This window comes from Vipera ursinii (assembly GCF_947247035.1).
Source record: "Vipera ursinii genome assembly, chromosome: 3".
In the NCBI taxonomy this organism is placed as follows: domain Eukaryota; kingdom Metazoa; phylum Chordata; class Lepidosauria; order Squamata; family Viperidae; genus Vipera; species Vipera ursinii.
Genome location: NC_139516.1, coordinates 138,815,911 through 138,838,177, shown reverse-complemented (window position 1 = coordinate 138,838,177; position 22,267 = coordinate 138,815,911). Strand labels below are relative to the sequence as shown.

Genomic DNA, 22,267 nt, shown 5'->3' with positions numbered 1-22,267 from the left:
ACGTACAAGGAAATCCTAAGCTTGGAAAGAAATGTTTGGTGTTTGAAATCATATAGCCTCTTGCGAGAAGAGAAGGTTGTTCAAACTTGGTTTCAATATACTCAGTTACGGGCCAGGTGGAAAGAAGACCAGAAAAATGGATTTGCAATGACTGATGAAAACTTGATAATGCAAATTAGAAATCAGGGACCAGCACATATCAAACGGATATATCTTGCATTGATAGAGATTGATTCAGAAACAGAGCTTGTTAAGGATTGTATGATAAAATGGGCCCAAAACATTCAGGAAGTTATTACAATGGACACGTGGGAAAAGATTTGGGTGAGGAACGTAAAATTTACTCAAGCTCAAAATTTAAGAGAGAACTTTTACAAAATGTTTTATAGATGGCATTTAGATCCTAAAAAGCTTGCAAGTATGTATCCGAATTACCAGCCTAAATGTTGGAGGTGCGGTGATGAAGATGCAACATATTTTCACATATGGTGGACATGTAAGAAGGTTAAGGCTTTTTGGATAAAAAAGTCTGCAGAAGATTTTTAAATGGAGGATAAAGTTTTGTCCGCAATTTTTTTTGTTGGGAATAATTGTTGACGCTACAGTTGTGGACTCCAAGTTGATGTTGAACTTAGTTACGGCAGCAAGACTTTTGATAGGTCAATATTGGAAGAAAGAGGAACTGCCGACCATAGAAGAGTGGACTTTAAAGGTTTCCGACCTGGCAGAGATGGCAAAGATTTCGGCCTATTTGAAAGATCATTCGCAAGAACGTTACATTATGGAATGGAGAAAATGGATTGAGTTTATCCAGAACAAGTATAGGGTTAAGAAGTTTTATGTAGCATTCGAATAAGTCTTCTTTCGTTTTTTTTCTTTTTCTATTTTAGTTTTTTATATATATTTAATATTGCTAAGGTTTGTTTTATCCTATATAAGCTAGAGAGTGATGGATTTTAGAATTTATAGTTGTTAGTATATGGTTGTTTATGATTGCTTTTTTATATATATACCTTGTATTTAGCTCTGGGAAGTCGGGGGGGAGGGGGGGAGGGGGGGAGGGGGGGAGGTAGGGGGGAGGAGGGAGGGGGGAGGGGGGAGGGGGGAGGGGGGAGGGGGGGAGGGGGGGAGGAGGGAGGGGGAAGGGGGGCTTTTTAAAGGAAAACTGTATCTTAAAACTTTTCAATAAAAAAAAAAAAGAAAACCAAGATCATGGCATCCGGCCCTCTCAATTCCTGGCAAATAGATGGGGAAGAAATGGAGGTAGTGACAGATTTTATTTTCCTGGGCTCCAAGGTCACCACAGATGGGGACTGCAGCCAAGAAATTAAAAGACATTTGCTCCTGGGGAGGAAAGCCATGGCAAATCTAGACAGCACATTAAAAAGCAGAGACATCACCCTGCCAACAAAAGTGCGTATAGTCAAGGCTATGGTCTTCCCAATTGCAATGTATGGTTGTGAAAGTTGGACCGTAAGACAGGTTGAGCGCCAAAGAATTGAGGCCTTTGAGCTATGGTGCTGGAGAAGACTCCTGCGAGTCCCTTGGACTGCAAGGCGATCAAACCAGTCAGTCCTAGAGGAGATCAACCCTGACTGCCCTTTAGAAGGCCAGATCCTGAAGTTGAAACTCAAATACTTTGGCCACCTAATGAGAAGGAAGGACTCACTGGAGAAGAGCCTAATGTTGGGAAAGATAGAGGGCAAGAGAAGAAGGGGATGACAGAATGACATGGCTGGATGGAGTCATTGAAGCAGTAGGAGTGAGCTTAAATGGACTCCAGAACATGGTAGAGGACAGGAAGGCCTGGAGGAACGTTGTCCGTGGGGTCATGATGGGTTGGACACGACTTCACAACTAAAAACAACATATCCTCATGCCATATTCCTAAAGCATATTTCTTAAAGAGATTAAGTTTCACTGAACTCAGTGGGATGATTTATCTAGTAGTTGTATATCTTAGTAATGCACCTTGTTTAAATGAAAGTAGAAGATGAGGTTCCATACAGATTTTTTTTATAACAGATATGTGGGTATTATGTAGCGTGAGAAATATATGAATGTAAATAGGATTATGGATAGAATTAAGCTAAATCTCAATCCCAATGTGGATTGGGCTATGCTGCATTGATTTTTGCTATTCTGATAGGAGAAACAGGATGTTTCTGAAACGAACCAGAGACAACTGCAAAAGAGGAAGGCATTTTGTCTGCAAAAAAGTAATAGAGATTTTTCCCCCCTTGTAAAATATCAGAGGAGATGGAAAGTGAAGTTAAAAGAGTAAAATCAAATGACTGACTACATCATGGAATGAATAGTTTCATTTTCACCTGAAAATGCTCACTAGGGGTTCTCCAATCACAATGATTGGGAAGGGGAGGATGTTTATCTGCAGCAAAGATTGAAATATAGAATTAAACTGCTCTCTGTTTGTAGCTGGTGCATACCCATAGGAGAAAGTTAGCCCACACAGATATCTATGGTGAGGCATAAAATAGGTATTAAGGCACAAGTTCTGCTCCTTTTGTACCTATATGGGATTTTGCAAGGCAAGTATGAAAGGGTGCCACTTCCGTTGTGATGCCATGATGCAATTTTTGTCATTTTGCCATTATAATGGTTAAAGATGCTGAAGTTAGCATAGCCAATTTGGTTAAGAAAAGTAAACACTGTGCTATCTATTTTTGAAGATATCCAAGAATATCAACCTTGCCTGACCACCTTTCATTTCTCATAGATCTAAACATCTGAAATAAAAGTTCATATGATAATGATTTTCCTTTATTTTATAGCCTGAAACTAAGTTAATAAATGGAGAACACGTTCTCTGTATGCCCTTACTTGAATTCTCATAATATAAATATAGATCCTTGCCATCTGAAGTTCATGTACTAATTTTAAAGTAATGCTTTACCACGAAGCTGGAATTTGAAAAAAAAATCAACAATAAGAAAAATCTCTGGAAATTCTGTTTCCTACAAGTCTCTGAGGGAGTAGTGAGAAAGGAGAAAGTACTTCAGTAAATACACTTCAGTAATCAATAAGGAATATACAAATCTCAATACAGTATTTCAAAATTCCTAAAGATGTAATTGGGGTAGAGATTGTTTAAGGAGGAGAATTGATGCTGGTTAATAATAACTGATGCTGGAGAATAATCAGAGAGAGACTTTTCCTTTCTTATGTAATATAAGAACCCCAAACCATTAAATGAAGCTGAAATGATAGCAGATTAAGGCCATATGCCAGGGGTCTTCAGACTTGGCCCTTTTATGACTTGTGGACTTCAACTCCCAGAATTCCTCAGCCAGAATTAAAGTTCACAAGTCATAAAAGGGCTAAGTTTGAAGACCCCTGCCATATACAAATACTATTTTTATGCTGCATAGTTAAACTAAGTTGCTTTCTCAAAATATGGTAAAGAGAATGACTTCCAGGGAAGAAATGGCTTGTGCTTTTTTGTTTGACAAAATAATGAATTTTGCTTTACTATTTGCAGTTATTAATAATTAAAGTACTAATTTAAAATAATTAAAGGATGATGATAAATGTACTTTATATATTTTAAATATTTATCTTTACAACGTTGCTAATTTTATACCTTAGAAAATAGCATCTATTTAGCTCCACTACATGCAGTTTTAGGTTGCACTTTTTAAAACATAAACGTACACAGCAAAAGAATCTGTGGAAAGATTTAGTAACAGGTAAATGAATAAGCAACTGTAAGTAATATAAGTCTGATAGGAAAATGTACTGTTTGCATTAAAACTATCATTTTAACTACTTGCAAAAAATGGACTTTTTTACTTGATTTTTCATTAAAATGATCAAGTGTAATTTAAATTATACAGTCCACGAGTGATAAAAGAGCCAAGGATACCTACCCCTGGTCTAAGCCAACCACACCTTGTCTTTGCCTGCATTCAGTACAGGAAGCAAACAGCGGTACAATGCAGTACTATAATAAGTAGACAGCAGGCGAAAAAGGGGTTCAAAACACAACTGAAGCAGAAGAAAGGAAATCTCTTCTTTTAAACCTTTCCTTCTAGGAACTTCACTTTTATTCACTCTAAGATTTTTCAGCTACGGCAGAAAACAGATGACATAAAAAGATGGAATAAAACTAGCAACTCTCTTTGAACTTCTCAGCTAAGTGCTTTAAGTAAAGGGGAAACTCTATAAATCCGCTATTCCCTGTAATTCAAAAAGGAAATAATGTTCCCACTTCTCTTGACTCAATAGCAAAATGTTACCATCCTCTGACTATTCAGTTAAAAAATGGCTGTCGCACTCATGTGAACAATGGTAGCTAGAAGAGTGGGCCATTAATAACAAAAGGAAAATACATCTTTGGTTTATGGCCAATAAAAATTGAGATAAGTAGCAAAATTTTAAATCTGGTGCTTTAAGAGTTATGATATAGAGGCCTGTGCAGGTAGAATAGTGTAGAGATAATATCATCCCCGAAGGCTAAAGAGTGAATAAAGAAGCAGAAACACTCTTAGAGGGAAAAAAAAGTTATGATGATCTCAATACACTGTCTACGGGCAGGTTTTAACTAATGAGGCAGAATATCCTAATGTACAAAATCGGAAGTTAAACCAGACATTAGGTGATTATCATTTTTAAGAGAAAGATTTTAAAACCATAGCTTTCCTTTGGAGTCAATGAGGAGGCAGAGTGATGTGGCATATAGTGCTCTTGATGTATATCCAGTTTCATTTTTGTCTTGAGAGGCAGTTAGGGTAAGTAGTACAGTTGCAAGAAAAAGTATGTGAACCCTTTGGGATTATGTGGTTTTTTGCATGAATTGGCCATAAAATACGCTCTAAACGTCATGTAAGTCACAACAATAGAAAAACACAGTCTCCTTAAAATAATAGTACACAAACATTAGCTGTTGTCTTGTTTTAATTGAAGATAAGATGGAAACATTCACAGTGCAGGATGGAAAAAGTATGTGAACCTTTGGATTTAATAACTGGTTGACTCTCCTTTGGCAGCAATAACCTCAAGCAAACGTTTCCTGTAGTTGCAGATCAGACCTGCACAACGATCTGGAGTAATTTTGGACCACTCCTCTGCACAAAACTGTTTCAGTGTAGCAATATTCTTGGGATGTCTGGTGTGAATCGCTCTCTTAAGGTCATGCCACAGCATTTCAATCGGGTTGAGGTCAGGACTCTGACTGGGCCACTCCAGAACGTGTATTCTGTTCTGTTGAAGCCATTGTTTTGTTGAATTACTTGTATGCTTTGGGTCATTGTCCTGTTGCATCACCCATCCTCTGCGGAGCTCCAGTGGCGGACAGATGGTCGTACGTTTTCCTGCAAAATGTCCTGATAAACTCTGGAATATATTTTCCCATCAATGACAACAATCCGTCCAGGCCCTGAGGCAGCAAAGCAGCCCCAAACCATGATGCTCCCTCCGCCATGTTTTACTTTGGGGATGAGGTTTTGATGTTGCTATGCTGTGCCATTTTTTCTCCACACATAGTGTTGTGTGTTTTTCCCAGACAACTCAATTTTGGTTTCATCTGTCCATGTTTGAAGTTTGCAAAAGAGCACCTGGATGTTCCACAGTATTACTGGCAAAATATACTGTGGACAAATGAAACCAAAATTGAGTTGTCTGGGAAAAACACACAACACTATGTGTGGAGAAAAAATGGCACAGCACAGCAACATCAAAACCTCATCCCCAAAGTAAAACATGGCGGAGGGAGCATCATGGTTTGGGGCTGCTTTGCTGCCTCAGGGCCTGGACGGATTGTTGTCATTGATGGGAAAATGTATTCCAGAGTTTATCAGGACATTTTGCAGGAAAACGTACGACCATCTGTCCGCCACTGGAGCTCCGCAGAGGATGGGTGATGCAACAGGACAATGACCCAAAGCATACAAGTAATTCAACAAAACAATGGCTTCAACAGAACAGAATACACGTTCTGGAGTGGCCCAGTCAGAGTCCCCGACCTCAACCCGATTGAAATGCTGTGGCATGACCTTAAGAGAGCGATTCACACCAGACATCCCAAGAATATTGCTACACTGAAACAGTTTTGTGCAGAGGAGTGGTCCAAAATTACTCCAGATCGTTGTGCAGGTCTGATCTGCAACTACAGGAAACGTTTGGTTGAGGTTATTGCTGCCAAAGGAGAGTCAACCAGTTATTAAGTCCAAAGGTTCACATACTTTTTCCATCCTGCACTGTGAATGTTTCCATCTTATCTTCAATTAAAACATGACAACAGCTAATGTTTGTGTACTATTATTTTAAGGAGACTGTGTTTTTCTATTGTTGTGACTTACATGACGTTTAGAGCGCATTTTATGGCCAATTCATGCAAGAAACCACATAATCCCAAAGGGTTCACATACTTTTTCTTGCAACTGTACTTCATTGTTGGAATAATATACATATAACATATGCATACATATAATAAAAATAATATACATAGACCTTCAAAAATATATACACCTGTATTTAACAGTATGTATGGTAGGGAATGGCATTCTGAGTACAGAAGCTGTTTCTCCCTAAATGTTCTGTACCAGCCTGCTACCGGCCCTGCAGAAAAGGCAGGGACAACCCCTTTACAAACAGCAAGAGGTTGGAATTAAGCCTGCCAAATTTATTAACATAAAACAGAGCAAAACAAGACACCAACCATGAAACAGGAGCTATGAAACAGGAACTAATCAAGCGGTTGCCTTCAGCAAACCAGCCCTCCCACGCATTCCCCTTTTATACAGTTCAGGGCGTGGCTTGTCTCTGTCTCCTTCCGAGGTGCCCCATTGCCTTCCTCTGTTTACTCCTGATTGACTGCCTCCTGCGTCGGGCGTCCTTGAACAGGGCCAGCTGCGGGTCATCTTCATCCATGCTGTCAGGCTCACACAGCTGGGTCTGCGTCGTGACCAGGTGGGAGGGGACTGGCTGAGGGCTCTCATCAGCAAGATCTTCAACCCCCTCAGCAAGCTCTTCAACACCCCTTCTCCTCCTCTGAGTCGTCCGACCCAACTGCCGAACCCACAGGCTGACCCTGAATCACAACACTAAAGATCTTATAAGTACAATATAATTTTGAGGGGAGTGGGGTTCTAACAGCATCAATTGTGTATGTGCGTGTGTGTCTGTGTGTAAGAATTCACATTTTACTGTGTACGTTGCCTGGAGTTCCTTTAAGATTTCTACAGTAACGTTGGCCTTTGATTCTGTTTGTACAGGAAGTCTGAAACTTAAGAACACAATTGAGGCCAACAATGATCCCTAGAGGGAGGGCATTTTCTGTGGTTGCACCTGCTCTTTGGAATGATTTACCTGTGGAACTCCAGACCGCCCCCGATCTGCGTTCATTTCGCCGGGACCTGAAAACCTGGCTTTTCGATCTATCAGGCCTGGACTGAAGGGGTTTTAGCTTTTTAATATTGTTTTAATTGTTGGGCTTTAATTAATTAAATTCATTTTAATTTTATATTATCTTTTTATATTGTCTTTTATATGCTGCCCTGTAAACCGCCCTGAGTCCTTCAGGAATAGGGTGGTATAGAAAACTAATTAAATAAATAAATAAATTTCTGTGGCTAAGTGAGACATTTGTTAAGGGGATTTTGCCCCATTTTATGACCTTTTTTGCCACAAGTGAATCACTGCAGTTGCTAAGTTAGTGACATGGTTGTTAAGTAAATTTGGCTTCCTTGTTAACTTGTCAGAAGGTCACAAAAAGGAATCACATGACTCCAGGACACTGCAACCATCATAACTATGAATCAGTTGCTAAGCATCTGAAGTTTGATCACGTGACCATGGGGAGATTGCAATGGTCATAAGTGTGAAAAACAGTCATAAGTCAATTTTTTTTCAGTGCCGTTGTAACTTTGAATGGTCACTGAGTGAACTGTTGTAAGTCAAAGTCTATCTGTACTCAGTACTATGGATAAGATGTTTATAGGCATGGTATAAGGCCCATGTGTACGAACTTACAGGAAGACAGGCATATCAAAGTATTCATACATTTATATATTCCTCCATTTTTTATTCTTTATTTTGTTATGTAATGGAGCTAATGGGTTATTTATTATTTATTGTTACACATTTATAAACTTGTAGATAGCACAGGTTGGTAGCTTCCTCTGATTCTTTTATTTCTATTGCCCAATCCTACATGTCCCAGCTATGAAGGTGAACTTCATAGTCACATTATCTATGAAGCTAAAGACAGGAACCAGGAAACCTGATTTTTCTACATTTTCCCAGACTTATGTTGTTCCTATCATGTAAAGATGACTCCCTCCCTGTTAACATTTAGGAGAGAGATGAAAATAATCAAGCCCTAACCCACTTTTGCATCTGAACCTTAAAGGTGGGGTGTGTTGATGCTTTGTATTGCTGAATGGATCAATGATGATGTTTGGTTTTATGAGGATTTCACATTTATAAGTTTATAGATTCTTATGACTGGGGAGTATGGTATATCATATGTAGACTAGCAATATATATTAACATTTCATCTAGATTAATACAATATGAATGTTAAAAAGATCTATGTTCAAATATCAATGTCTAGGCCATCTAAACATTAAAGCTCACCATTCTTTATATCAGGAGTGGGGAACTATGGACCTGTGGGCTTCTACTCCCAGAATTCTTGAGCCAGCATGGCTGGCTCAGAAATTATGAGAGTTGAAGTGCAGAAGTCATAAAGAGGCTGTAGTTTCCACCTCTGCTTTATATGGAAAAAAAAATTAGATGCTGGACTGGTATGTACTTTCAGCTTACATGGAGTAATAAATTTGTAAATTAAATATATATTGATTTGAAATATGTATATTAAATATATATATATATTTAATTTGTATTTAATACATATTTAAATATATATATTATGCATATACATATTGATCTATTTGCAGTAAAATTGGCATCTTCATATGATATTCTTGTACAATGAGATGTACTATACTCGGATGTTGCCATATCCTAAAAGTGGTGCAACGGGTGAAAAGGTTGATTAGCCCTGTTCTAGTCCAATCCCCCGCACAGGCAGGAAACCCTATACCATTTCAGACAAATGGTTGTCCAATCTCTTTTTAAAAAACTCCAGTGTTGGAGCACCTACAACTTTTGGATGATTAATTATTCTAACCATCAGGAAATTTCTGGAGGCAGGTTGTTAATTGTTCTAACTGTCAGGAAGTTTCTCCTTAGTTCTAGGTTGCTTCTCTCCTTGATTAGTTTCCATCCGTTGCTTCTTGTCCTACCTTCAGGTGCTTTGGAGAAGAACTTGACTCCCTCTTCTTTGTGGCAGCTCCTCAAATATTGGAACACTACTATTATGTCACCCATCACCCTTCTTTTCATTAAACTAGACATACCCAGTTTCTGCAACTGTTCTTCATGTGTTTTAGCCTCCAGTCCCCTAATATCATCTCTGTTGCTCTTTTCTGTATTCTTTCTAGAGTCTCAACATCTTTTTTTATATCATAGCATATGTGGTCTTATTTCTGGTCTTGTGGCTGAAACTCCTAATGTAACTTCCTTGCTTTCCCTCCTTCCAGGTTTTTTTAATGTATGGTTAAGAGTTTTGGAAAAAAAAATAAAATATTATGTTGTTGTTTTGTGACATTTCCATTGATCTTCACAAAGACATTGCTCGGCTATGGATTTTGAATATTTTCTTCATGATCCAGCATGACTATGATTGTTTTCTAAGCAAGTAAAATAATAGATTCTTTTTCGTCCCCAGAGTCTCTCTGAAGAAAACACATTAAATTGGAACAGATAACTAGCTATTTAAATCTCCAAGATTGGCAGCTAATGAAAAGAACTTTTATAGAGTTGAAAAAAAGAAGGTGAATAGGTTCTATGCAAAAGTCTTAGAAGGAAACAAACATAATCTCTGTTTTATTTGTTTTACTGTCTACTTGATACTCTGCTATTGTACAAAAATTGATGGAGATTAAATGAATATGCCAATATGCCAATTTTCCTATCATATGTATTATCCTACAAGAGTATCATCATACAGTACCACCAGTTACCTAGCAAGGTGTCAAAAACTTGATGACCAAAAAAAAAGGAAAAAAGTGATGAAGTACAGGTAGTCCTCGGCTTACAACAGTTGGCTCAGTGACTGTTCGAAGTTACAATGGCACTGGAAAAAGTGCCCCCCAAGCCACAGCCAAGCAAAACACCTGCCTGCTTGCCTGCCTCGCAGTGCTCTTCCTCCTGTCTGAGGTTTTCATTGTTGTGAGCATTTCTGTTGAGGATTGGCAGTGGGGGTGGGGTGGGGGGGCATTTGATTTTTATTCCCCCCTTCTGCTGGGTGGTTGCAGCAGGTTTTGGTCACTTCACATGACCCTGGGACACTGTGACCATCATAAGGATGAGTCAGTTGTCAAGTATCTGAATGTAAATCACAAGACCCTGGAGATGCTGCAACATTCAAGGTGATCAGTGCTTCTTCTGGGCTCAGAAGCTGGAGCCTGGCACTGATTCTGGCACTTCCACTGAGCCTTGACAGCCCTGCAGCTCCAGCCGTCTCTCGGTCAGGCTTGTGCAATGCTGCCACCAGTTCAGCTCATTCCCCTCCCCCGCTACCCCTTTTCTAGGATGGTCACGTACCACCTGCCAGGTGCCAATGTACCACAGGTGGTACCCGTACCACTGGTTGAAAAGCCCTGGACTAGAAGACCTCCAAGTTCCCTTCCAAACTCTTATTCTGCATTCTTTTCTGTAAATTCAAATTCATTATGAAAAAGTGTTTATGGAATGAATAATTAAAACTAAGTATTGTCAATATCAGATTACACCAATGAACAGAAGAAAGAAAATAGCTACTTCACAGCTTTGAAAAACCAAAAGCTGTTAAATCTCCAAAATATCATCCTTTTATATTAGCTGCTGACCAATATCTGCTGTTGATTTTTATTTCTGCCATAAATATTAACTCATTTCATATACTGTACTTCCAATCTAGGGCAAAAAATACTTGAAGTTTGAAGTAGGGTTACATGAGAAGAAAAATATTTTCTTAGAAGTGGCACAAAGATCTTGGATATTATGTCATAGTTAGGAATATTTTGCTTATAAGATGGACTTAGGTTCTCCCTTCTACATAATCCAAATCAAATCAGTAGAAATTCGGTTGTAATATGAACTTCCTGGTCCTGTTCCTGTCCAATGACAACCATGAAAGTTTTAGCTGGTGCATTTTCAGACTGGGTGGATGGGTATGAAGAAGGAATTGCTCTTCTAACTACTTCATCATCAAGATTATTTATTTACACAAGAAGATCATTCCTTAGTACATAGTGAGAAGTTGGTCACCACAGAATGTTTCCCTACAGAGAGTGGGCCTAATGCTTTCTACATTATACAAGCTGCCATAGTGAACATCTGAATTCAGGAGGAGAGAGTAAAAGTACATTAAAAAAAATCCACAAATGTTTTACCGGGAAGCAAATGAATAAAACATTTCTTTCTTTCAGCAGCAAGTTACAGCTTCTTACTAGATGATGGATGCACTTGAAAGAAAATCTCATCTTTTTCTTATTGACAAAGGTGACCCAGTGGAAGCTGAGCATTCAGTGCTGGCCACTCTGTAGACATATACATTACTCATAGTACTGAGAGTTAGGGAGGAGGAGGTGGTGTGCAGAGAACAAAAGAGAAGGACGCTGGAACCCAAGCCCTAAGCAATACATTATCACCTTTCGGATCCAAAATGAGAAATTTGGTCTGCTCTGCAGACATGCAAGCAGAACACAGAAATACTCTGTATTACTAAGACTACAATAGATAGGCATTATCATAGGTTTTATGCAGTGGACAATATGCCACAGAAAGCTACAGACTGTTAATTCTTAAAGCAGGTGAACTGACACGCATGCTGTGAAGGATGAAATGGTAAAATTGTGGAATGAATATTGCGTTTTGTTCTAATATTGCCCCATGAGAAATATCCTCTGCATGGTGCTAATTTGATTATTAGAGACAAGGTTTAATGAAGTCTCCTCCCTAATGGCAGGGCAATGCAAAATCAAATAGAGTCGAATCCTGAAATGATAAGAGTCTGAAGCTCCACGACTGTATTCATCCTAATGTGTGGCTATCTGGAGGAGATAAAATTAAGCACATAGCATAGGTGTAACTACAGTCTATTCTCAGTCTGAATTTCATTACATGAGTATAGGACTGCAGAGAGCTTTTTAAATCACTGAATCACAATCACTGAGAGTTCCAAGATTTTGGAGTTATTGCCACCATTTGCCCAATGAGGCTTATAAGACACAAAGAGTGTACAGAATATGATACTGCAGTGTAAACTTTGAAAGCCAAATTGGTGAAACGTTCATGCACTTGGGCTCAGAGGACAACTTTGGAGTTTATAATAATCTGCATTACACAGAGGAGAGCAAATGGTTGCAGAGCAAACGTTAATTTTGAAAGGCCATCTACCAGCAAATGCAGTGGAGCAGAAAGTTCCCATCATATGCACTCTTTTCTAAAATAGTGTATCCCATCTCCAACTCTCCTTCCAATGATTATTCTTTGGCTCATAGCACACTCATTTCTCCTTTTCTTTGTTCATTTTTGCACTTCTCGAAATCTTGAGGTTCCTGCAATCAAAGAGCTCCTTAAATTAGCTTGCATCGAGGTACGTCAGTACAGTTTTTCAGGATAAAAATCGGCTGTATTGAAATGGAGGGTTGAAAATTCAAGGTCTGTGACATGAGGGGACTAGGGCAGGAGAAATAAATGCTTCTCCCTGCTCATTCATGGCACTGCTGAGATAAGTTGAGTCGACCACTATGGTTCCTGGGTCACCATCAAGATCCATTTGCTCAGGAACTGGAGCAGCCCAAGCAGGGAATTGACTGGTTTTCTTCCTCATCCACCATAACAGAATTGGAAGGAACCTTGGAGGTAGTGGTGGGATTCAGCTGGTTTGCACCACTTCAGCAGAACCAGTAGCTCATTCTTTGTTGCCCAGGCCCAGAATGGACTTCCGGAAGTGGCATCCACACAGAGAACTGGTTGTTCACATATTTGAATCCCACCATAGCTTGGAGGTCTTCTAGTCCAACACCCTGCTCAAGCAGGAAACCCTATACCATTTCAGATGAATGGTTGTCCAATGTCTTCTTAAAAAGCCCCAGTGTTGAAGCACCCACAATTTCTGGAGGCAGGTTGTTCCACTGATTAATTGTTCTAACTTGTCAGGAAATTTCCCCTTAGTTGCTTCTCTCCTTAATTAGTTTCCATTCATTGCATCTTGTCCTGCCTTCATGTGCTTTGGAGAATAGCTTGATCCTATTCAAATTATTCAGGTTATTCAAGGTATAATTCATGGCTGAGGACCTTCTGAAGTATCTTCTCCCAGACATTTCTGCCTATCCAATAAGATCTAGTAATGTCTTTTCTCTAGTGGACTCTCTTCTTTGGAATGGTGCTCAATGCAAGATCAGATCAGCACCAATTATGCTGCTCTTCAGAAAATGCTTCAGAATGTTTTTGGAGGGTTTATGAATCTCCTTCCAATGGTAGGCAATGGTTGCTGTTAGCATTGTTGGCCTTGGTGTGTCCATGATTCGATTGTTGTTGTTTTTTTTGTTGTTGTTTTGTTTTCTTCTTTTAATTTTTTTTCTTTTACTTCTGTATTATTGTGAGCTCTTTGGAGCCTTTTGGAACTGAGCAGCATATAAATTACAGAACTAAATAAATAAACACAAAGCCAAAGGCAAAACGGTACTGTAAGAAGCAGAGCCAGTTATCAGTGTGTACTCCCTGAGTCCCAACACGGTAGTTGACCTGCCCAAGCAAGTAAAAATCTATCTAAATTGCTACAACTCAAGAATTCTAACCTGAAACTGTAGCTGGGAAGTGCGTGATTAGTACATTGCCAGCCATGAAGCAGAGTTAGTCTGATTTTCTATTGTGATACTTTAGACAGCTGAAGATCAACTAATAGATTCCTACCTACTGTATGTGCCTTTTGTTAATCCCTACTCAATTACACAAGTACAGGAAAAAAAACAGTACACATTTTCTTGTAAGCCCTTCTTTCTAAAAAAATTTCTACAGGTGAGTTTTGACTTTCAGCTGTTCTAATGTATGTTATGTGTATTGTACAATTAAGCATTCTCTTAGATGCTAAAGAAGATACTATTTGAACTCATACACAGAGAAAAAAAGAGAGAAAGGCCAAGGCAAGATGAATATTAGATATGGGACACCTGGAAGCAGTGGATGGAAATGAATCAAGGAGAGAACCAACCTCAAACTAAGGAGAAATTTCCTGACAGAAGAATTAGCCAGGGGAACAACTTGCCTCCAGAACTTGTGACTGCTCCAATGCTGAAAGATTTTAAGAAGAGATTGGACAACCATTTGTCTGAAATGCTAGAGGGATTCCTGCCTGAGCAGGGGGGTTGGACTAGATGACCTCCAAGGTCCCTTCCAAGTCTGTTATTCTGTTAAGTCGTTGAAGAAACATATTGATGGTGTTTTGTGTATATGAAGGATTGAGAAGATCTAAATGATCCCCAAATCCCCTTGAGCTAAAAACTGATGATAGGAGATGGCAAAAGCAGAGGCTGCTGAGTGATCAAGGAGGATGTTGTGTTCATCAGGCAGCATTCAACTAGAACTGGCCAATGCAGCTGACCAGATCACATGGAGAGCTGGTGAAGGAGATTGGTAGTAGCATCATAACATGGTAGGCTAAATGCCCTGCAGCACAGTTGTTGAAGATTAGGTGGTGCAGCAGAGGCAAAGGGGCTGGTGGTGATCCTTGACCAGGTAATGGTGCTAGTAGTATTTTCAGCAGAGGTCAATCACCTAGCAAAGTGGTGGCAGTCATAGCAAACCAAGGATGCTCAACCTCAGTGTTTGGAAGGTCCAGACACTTAGGTGACAGCACCCATTGGTAGCAGACTAATTTGCTAGAGGGCCAATCTGCATCTTATAGTTGTTGCCAGGCTTCCATTCTGGGTAGCTGTCAAGTTGTCCCCTCTATGTGGTTGTGGGACTAGAAGAAGCAGGAAACTATTTTTGTGTATTTCACCTTTTGGTAGATGCTTCTGGAGCTTTCCATCTCTGCTATCTAAAGAATTGGTTTGTAAAATAGAACAGACTTAGAAAGGGTAGACAGAGACAATTTTGGTATATGGTGTAAAGAGATTGGTGGCAAACGAGGTGGAGCAGTCGGCAGTGATGACTCTTAGTTTGCCTCAGTTTTAAAAAGACCTTGAAAGTGCTGATATTTATCTCTGGCTGTCTGGGTGAGAGAAGGTGTGAGCTACAGTGTAATGTGGCATTTGTATGGGTGATAGTGGCAGGAGGTGGTTGTCTGAGGTACTCAGTGTTGTAACTACTTTGACATTGGTGTTCCTCAGACTTATGATATTACCTACCTTAAATCCACCTTCCTTGGGTGCACACATCAGGTTGCTTGGGGATTAATGGTTACCATAGCAATCGTGGAACCCAAAGAAATGCCTAGAGTGCTGCTGGAGGAAAATGAAAAGTAAACTCAACCAAGCATGGATATGATTCTTTATTAAGAGTCACCTTGTGGCAATAAAAGCAGCAAAATTTTCAGATAGCCAATTGGTGGCCCTGTTCAAGACCACTGGTCCTTTCACTGTGAAGAAGGGCAATAGGAACATTTAAGAGGTCACTGTGAGTCTATTCAGAGCATGTCAGATAAAACTGCTTGTATCTGCTGTGAGCTGGAGTGAAGCTTGTAAGATAATAATAATAATAATAATAATAATAATAATAATAATAATAATTATTATTATTATTATTATTATTATTATTATTATTATTATTATTATTATTATTATTATTATTATTATTATTATTATTATTATTATTATTATTATTATTATTATTTTATTTATATACCGCCCTTCTCCCGAAGGACTCAGGGCGGTGAACAGGGCAAACATATAAAAATACAAAGATACAAAAGTTAAAAAGAATTAAACACAATGCCCAGCTAAAACAATAAATAGATATATTAAAAACAACAGTAAAATCCCCCCCCATCAGGCCAGGCCGGCTTGTTCGAATAAGTGAGTCTTCAGATCGTGTCGGAAGGAGCGAAGGTCTTATGGTGTTGGCAAAAGCACAGTCTTGGTTATCTAAGAAGATCTTGATCTTATTGATCTTGATGAAGGGGACATGGTCATTGAGGTTGTAAATGTGATCATGTGCCTGGATGGTCAAGTAGGGGGAGTACGGTGTTGTGGTGATTCTCCTCCTTCCTGCAGTGCAAAGGGAGGTAGTGGGAGGTAGCATTCATGACCCCATTCTTTATTCATCATGCACCTTCTATGCTTTCAGTTGAATGGCTGGAACAGGCCATTTGTGCATGAAGATAGGCAGACTGATTCTGTCCTCTGAGAATAAGAATGTTGCAAGAATGAACCTATGAGATGTTGGAGGCTGAGCCCAAGGATTTTATCTGCAGTTAGAAGTAGAGGCAAGCTTATTGCCAACCTCATTTTTTTTTCTTATTCTTGAGGGACAAGGTCTGCTTTCCTTGCACTGATTTGTTCCTGGAGTCTTTTATTAACTTAACATAGATCAATAGTAAATATCACATGGCTTATATACTTTCCTTACTACTTCCAAAGAGCTTACCAAGGCTCAAAAAGTGAGCAAAGAATAAATAGCAGCTAATGTGGATTTGATTCTGTTAAATGTGATTTATTAGAAAATTGAATCTGGCCCCTTTTAGGATCACTGTGTATTATATTTCACACATTTCATTACCTCTACCAAATGCAAAGTTTCCTGGCACAGTTTAATCTGAAACTTGGATTACAACCAGCCTTGTCTATACTGGCAGGAGGCTTCAGATGAATACTTGACAGAAGAAAATGAAGAGAGATGGTGTAATGAGATGCTTGTTACTGAATGATGGTTGGTTTAATTAACTCTTCTAGGCCTAGGGGGTTCCAAAGAAACAGATCAATATGAAGGAGTTATGCATCTAATTTGAAGAAATGAGGTCTGATCCATTTTCCTGTTTTTATGTTCCTCTTCGTCTGAGGCTCTGCGTTTGATATTGTGAATACAGCAGGGCCCACACAGAATGTTTAGGTTCTTTATGTAAAACCTTTCTTCTCTCTTCATATCCACAAATGCGGTAACTGCCTATGATTTCACTACATTGTGATGGATTGACGGTACAGTGAGTTTTTATTCATGTTGGTAACCTCAGGATGGAAAACCGGAGAAATTCAAGTGAGTTTATCTACATGAAGAAAAGAAGGTTAGGGAAAACAACCAAAAGAAGGTGCACAGAATATAGAAATTATAAAATAAGAGTTCTGTGACTTTTCTCTTTACTAGCCATGAATGTAAAAAAAAAAAAACAAAAACAGCCAGCCACCCATCCTGACAAGAAAAAAATGATGACTGGCTGTGAATAGGAAAGCAGGTGAAGAGATGGGTATTTTCATCTGGGAGAGAGTTAGAAAGTACTAAGGTTTAATGAGTGAAAAGAATTTGCACGGAAAAATGTGCCCGAGTGCTAAAGTTTCAAGTGAGAAGACCCTCCCTCACGTACATCAGTATGTTGTTTTGAATGAAGGACTTGATAAAGCAGAAGGGAGACACAAGACTTACTGAAATGAGAAGAAGTCAAGTCAGCACCTCTGTCTTTATGCTGATAACTCAGACATAGCTGGCCTTTATTTCCTTCTTTTGGAAAGATTCTTTCTGAACTAAGAGTTGGATTCAAATTGGCTTTCCCAACAAGCACTAGAACCCAGTGAAATTTTCAATTCTGACAGGCTTTCAAGATCCTGCTATCATACCTACAACAGCAAAGTAGCATTCCTAGAATCCTTGCAGCCTCTAAGCTGGCCTACGTCAAGGAGTTATCAGCATGCGACTTGCTGAACAAGTGCGAGACCCCAGCAACAGCGGATTGTAGGTCCAGGATTCCAGAAAGCATGCTAAGTTGACTCACACAAACAGCACCAGCAAGCAGTAAGACACACACAGCCCTCTTATTTTCTTTCCATCTGCAAATTCCGGGGAGGTCTGTCTGCCATCAAACATCTACCACCTCCCCCTGATCTACAATTTGTATTTACATATGGAAAGGTTTCTCATTTTTGTTTTCGTTCAAATTTTTGCCACTAAATACTAAGGAGGATATGCCTCTCTTCCTTCTACTTCTTTAAAATTTGGAATTTATTCTTTTTAAACACTCTTTAGTTATAAGATCTCAATTGTATATGAATTCCCATGTAACACATCAGTCCAATGGAGACTATTATTTTTAAGTAATCTCATCTGGGCATTAACTGATCTTACAAAGGCTGAGAACTGTTTCTAACTTAAAGGAAACTCTTCAAATAACCTCTTAGATTAAAGAATAGCTGTAAACATAAACAACGTAAGCCCCCTGCACAATTTAGCTAGTTAATAAAATATGTACTTGTATGGATTTTCCTCTAAATCATGGAACACTTAGATTTAGTTCTCATATTCCATGTATTTCCCATTCATGCTTCATGGCTAACTGTTCAATTACAAAGACATGAATTGCTCAGGCACCCAAAAACACATAAAAGACCAACTGTGAAGTGCTGATGGCCATAGCATTAATAACACCTACATAACTGGTATCTGTTTCCTTTCTTTGCTTCCCAAATCAGTCTTGGATTTTATTAGCCATATTTTAATTAACAAAGCTTTCCTTGTAATTTTATGTGCATAATTAACTCTTTTGAATTGCAATCATTTTGGAAACAAAACGATGAAGTGTTTAAGATCCTTGTTCCGAAGACACACATTAGATAAAAAGGATCTCTTTTTTTAATTACTAAGGTTCTGATGGACAGGTTAGTGTTGCAGGTGTACCTTTCGATTTTTTGGGGGAGACAAAGGAGGGTTCTGTTATATATCTAGATTCTAGACCCAACCCATTAAAAAAAAAAATCTAACTGTACATTTTGGTAAATGAAGCAATGTTTCTCTTGAGGTTCTGTCACAACCGTGCTGAAGCAGTTAGCTCTTATTACATAATGAGCTCTCAAACAAGCAGGTAAATTATGATTTATCAAACTAACTAGCCCCAAATTGGAGAAGCCATATGATATAAGATTTGGTTGTTTTTTTTGTTTCTCAATTTTGCAGTACTGCAATGCAAAGCAGGATCCCAACAATGCAAATTTCTCTATGTCTCAGGGAACATTCTGAATGTTGCCTCCAAGGGCATTTACATTCATTCTAGTTGAAGGGACATGTAAATCCAGAAATCCATGCTTGAGATCTTTGTTCTTTTTCTCTTAATAAATGAAAAATACGGAGACAACATGTTAACACACTTGTCTTTCCATAACAACATTTCTGATGATTCACCACAAATAAACTTCATAAACCTAGTTAAACAAGAGTAATAATAGTCAGTGCCTGTGTAAATTATTTCAGAACAAAATAATTCATAAAACATAATAAAACAGAACCAATATTCCCACAAAAGCTTGCTTGGAATTAATACATACTTCTATAAAGGGGTCTAGGGCAACTCACCATGGCCAATTCACCACAAAACAACTTGTCGCAGGACAAGGGTTACACTAATATTGAAGAAATGGTGAAATAGAATAATTAAAGACAGGATGCAGAAAGAAGGACAGAATGACAAAAATGACATGTGAGTGACAAAAATTACTTTTTTAAAAATATTATTTTAAATAAATTGAATTGTTGAATTGTCCCACAGGGAATTGTCTATGATGAGTTGGCTGTGGTGAGTTTTTTCCCCATTCTGTTTATAAAGTACCAGACAGAAGATGCTGGAGAAATCCCAATTTTGGATTAGGAAAGTTTGGTAAGTTACACCCACACCCCAGCTTTCCTAAGTTCCTCAAAATTTCAGCAGAACTTGAAAATGTACAAAGAGGATAAAAAAGGCATCTCTGAAATTGAAGCCAAGACAGTCCATCCAAAAATATGATAATCACCTCCTAAAGCATGCCAATATATACAAACATCATGTATTCTGGGACTGTTTTCTCACTAGTGGCTTTTAATATGTTCATAGCATCACCTAGCCATCACTGAAGTGATACGAAGCCCTAGATGTGTAGAATAAATTGTAATAATCTCAAAATAATAAAAAAGCAATAATCACGTCATCATAAGACAAACCCTCTGTTTTTTTATTCGCATGCTAGTATTAGATAGGAGCATGCTTTGTGACATTTTGACACATATGGTCACTTAAACCCTTTTGCCTCCCCTACAAATGTCTGTGAGTGAAATTTGTTATTTTATTTTTCTTTTAGCTCAATGATATTTGGATGGTAGCTCTGGAAGATATTAATCATCAGTAATGGGGGAAAAAACAAGGGTTCCAACACCGTTTTCCAGATTTACAGGCAACTAATTTAACAATCAACAGTGGCAATCTTACATACATTTCTGATTCACTTGCGTGTATAAGCAGAAATATTTACATGTGTCTTCATGAAAAAAGTTCTACTAAAAGACATTTTTAATAGGTTCCCAAATAGTATGCCCTTCTGCTGAAATTAAAAGGACAAGTTTTAATTTCCTATGCTGGACCTCAGCAATGTATAATTTCTGAAATGTTTTTTTTAACAAGGTCAAGAAAAAATAAATCAAATAACAGATTTCATTTTAAATAGGTATGTGTAAATTATATCACAATTTCTTTCATCCTTTTCAAGTGTTAGCTAAACTATTGACTATTCCCCAAAGTACTCTTATCAGAAGTAACTACCAAGAGACATGGATTAAAGACAGCTCATGTGGTAGAATAATATCCCATGCTATTTTCTTTTAATTTTTGGAAAGAATTAAAATATCCTACCTTGCCAACGTACTGATAATCAGAGCCTGTGTATTCCTCTAGAAGGAAGAACTGATTCCACATCCAGCTTCTCTTGGAACGACTAAGTTCCTTTCTGCTGTTTCTAGATAAATCCAAAACCTTTAGGTTTTCTGGAAAACCAGTAGTTTTTTTGGATAATGGTGTAGAATAACTTTGGTGAAGAGGACCAAACCAGAAGAGGAGCCAGAAGCAATGATAAGTTCTCATGATGGCAGTACAAAATGATGCTGAAGTGATGATTTTTCCCCCAACCTCAAATGCAAGCTAGTTCTCTGTGCTGAGGCCAATCACATTCCTTCTTTGTTCCTTAATGTTGTTTTTTTTTCTTTAAGTCTCGGAGGAGCTCTGAAAGAAAAAAAGAAATGACAATTTATCAAGCATTTAGAGAAGGCTATTTAGCACTCAGTGCAACAGCAGATATGACAAAAAGGCAGATGCAATTGTTACAAAAAGAATACTATATGGCTCTTAGTTGCAGATTGCCATTTACATAAAAGTGAATGCAACCTCTCCATTGAGTAGGAGGAATAATAGTATAATTTATTTTGCTTGCTGTTCTACTTACTTGAAATATATTATTTCTGGCAATTTGATTATGTCTTTTTCATGGTTCATGATAATCCTATTTATTTTCACAAAGAGAAAAGTTGGTTTTCATTTGGTGCATTTTAAACGGTGCTAATTGAGGACCATATGGCATAAGTGAAGACTTTTTCCAGATGTGTAAACCATGCACTGTATCATTTGTACATTTCTTGATTAGCCATAGATAATGAAGTGGAGCATGGCCTAATCAGTTACCCTAGGGAGCTATGTGCCTGTTTGTGTTAATGAATAGTACTGAAAAAATAAGTTAGAATCCTGGGTATTTTGGTGGTTCATTTTTAATTCCAGTATTTGTCCTGAAGGGTTTTAAAAAAATATGGATTCATCTCCCCCATTCTTTTAATGATGTTCCATTTCTAGGAAAGGAACTCCATTTTTGGTGTTATATATTTGAAGAATTTCATTTTTCTCATGTCTTGGTAAATCATGTTTTGTTTTCTCTGTCACATTCAATACATACCAGCCGAAACTAATAATAGGACACAGAAGGAGAGAATCAAACTATCTCTTATCCTGAAGAATAAATGTACTGTAAAATAAGAGTGTAATATTACTACTTTCATTTAGAAAAGCCGTACATATGCAATATTGCTATGTTTGAGGAGGAAATGGCACAGAGCAGTCCCAGGATAAATGAATCCAAATTGTTGGAAGAAGTGAAACTGGTAAACACAAGGACTTGAAGATGGGATAGATTAGTAAATTGTACTAGATAGAAGAAGACCGGAATAACCACACTCTTTAAGAACCTCCCTCAGACAATTTCAC

At 38.2% G+C, this 22,267-nt stretch overlaps 1 protein-coding gene across 1 annotated transcript in view; it reads right to left on the bottom strand.

The window, feature by feature from the left end:
• Positions 1 to 21,100, bottom strand: part of LOC310639207 (cadherin-6) — a gene marked incomplete at both ends in the record, with an annotated part of 79,670 nt that extends 58,570 nt beyond the window's left edge. Inside the window, one exon of the mRNA XM_083360712.1 lies at positions 20,873 to 21,100. Coding sequence (XP_083216838.1) covers positions 20,873 to 21,100 — 228 coding nt within the window. The remainder of the gene's footprint in view (positions 1 to 20,872) is intronic.
• Between the last annotated feature and the right edge of the window lie 1,167 nt (positions 21,101 to 22,267).